This window comes from Callorhinus ursinus, unplaced genomic scaffold (assembly GCF_003265705.2).
Source record: "Callorhinus ursinus isolate GAN/ISIS: 27379988/994484 unplaced genomic scaffold, GSC_fseal_2.0 scaffold14, whole genome shotgun sequence".
NCBI lineage: Eukaryota > Metazoa > Chordata > Mammalia > Carnivora > Otariidae > Callorhinus > Callorhinus ursinus.
Window position 1 is genome coordinate 45,994,224 of NW_027397076.1, and position 1,595 is coordinate 45,995,818.

At 37.9% G+C, this 1,595-nt stretch overlaps 1 protein-coding gene across 2 annotated transcripts in view; it reads left to right on the forward strand.

Annotated features, from left to right (window-relative positions):
- Positions 1 to 1,595, forward strand: part of PRIM1 (DNA primase subunit 1) — a 22,363-nt gene that overhangs the window by 5,263 nt on the left and 15,505 nt on the right. For both annotated transcript variants that reach the window (XM_073900811.1, XM_025882830.2), the window contains exons 3-4: positions 686 to 792; positions 864 to 937. In XM_073900811.1, coding sequence (XP_073756912.1) covers positions 686 to 792; positions 864 to 937 — 181 coding nt within the window. The remainder of the gene's footprint in view (positions 1 to 685; positions 793 to 863; positions 938 to 1,595) is intronic.

Below are 1,595 nucleotides of genomic sequence, written 5' to 3' on the forward strand. Positions count from 1 at the left end.
GTGTTCCCTCTCTTGCTGTGTCTCTCTCTGTCAAATAAATAAAATCTTTGAAAAAAAATTTTTTCCCTGTGATCCTTTTTTAAAAGACTTATGCATTTCTTAAGAAAACCTTTACTATCATTTTTGTGCAGGTCTGGAAAGAGCAAGGTATCTGTATTCAGTCTGCTTTATATACCAGGTAGCCCCTAGCCTCAAAGGAGGCTACCTACAGGTTGAGTCAAAGGCTCAGTTCAAACTAATTGAGATCTTCTGAATTATTGAAAATTTTTAAATACACTTTTGTTACTTATATGTCCAGTAATAATTAAAGGTCTTTAAAACAATAGGGCATTAATTATTTGCATGTACTTTTCCTTATCAGAAACCTAAAAAAGCTTTATTATGATTTCTATTGATTAACAAATATTTATTATTCAATGTTACATATCAACTATATCTCAGTAGAACTGGTAAAAAACAAATATCTATGGTAATATATACTTACCAAACCTGTTTTAGGTAGATGAAATTTACATTGTCATCAATTCTGGATGAATCCAAATTAATAAACTTTAACTGAGTAGAGTTGGCATTATATTATGGTTTTTTCATTCCTCTTTGGTCACTTTCTTTGTGTGGATAGAAAATAGCATAATTGGCAGCATGACAGCTCTTATCAAAACCGATTGATATTTTCTCCTTACAGCCCAATCAACACAATACAGTAAAGCTGGGAGCTTTCCAGGCTCAGGAAAAAGAACTGGTGTTTGACATTGACATGACAGACTATGATGATGTGAGGAGATGTTGTAGGTAAGCACTGCATGCCCTGCTGGTAGGGTGGGTGATATCACTGACAGTGAGTAATGATGCCTCTGCTCCAGTTCTGCAGACATATGTTCTAAGTGCTGGACCCTCATGACGATGGCCATACGCATAATCGACCGAGCACTGAAGGGCAAGTATTGGCAGTGTCTGAGTGGGGTCAGATGCAAGAATCTGTTTGAGTATTTGTCTATCTATACCATTTTATAATCAAATCTCATAGATTTCTAACATGTTTCCTTGAAACATATGGCTGGAAAATAAAAGATGATTAGAATAAAGTTGTAGTTGAAACTCTAATAAAGCTCTTGATCAAACCAGTGAATTTTTTCCCAAATCAGTCAGCAGTTCTGTGTGCTACAAACTGTCCTTAGGTGAGGGAAATATGAAAGATAATGATTGCCTCAAGTAGGTTATACAGTCTAAGAAGGAAACAAATAAAATTGAGGATTACGTTTAGTTTAGTAATATGCACAGGTTGCCATGGGGATAGAGAACAGCAGGAGTGCCTACAGGAATGGAAAGAGATTGGATCAGAAAAGGTGATGATAAGGATGATAATGATATTAAAAATAGCTAACTCTCAGGGTGCCTGGGTAGCTCAGTTGGTTAAGCCTCCAGCTCTTGATTTCAGCTCAGGTCATGATCTCAGAGTCCTGGGATATAACCCCACATTGGGCTTCAGGCTGGGCAAGGAGCCTGCTTCGGATTCTCTCTCTCCCTCTGCCCTTCCCCGCCCCTGTGCATGCACGCTTGCTCTCTCTCTCTCTCTCTCTCTCTCTCTCTCAAAA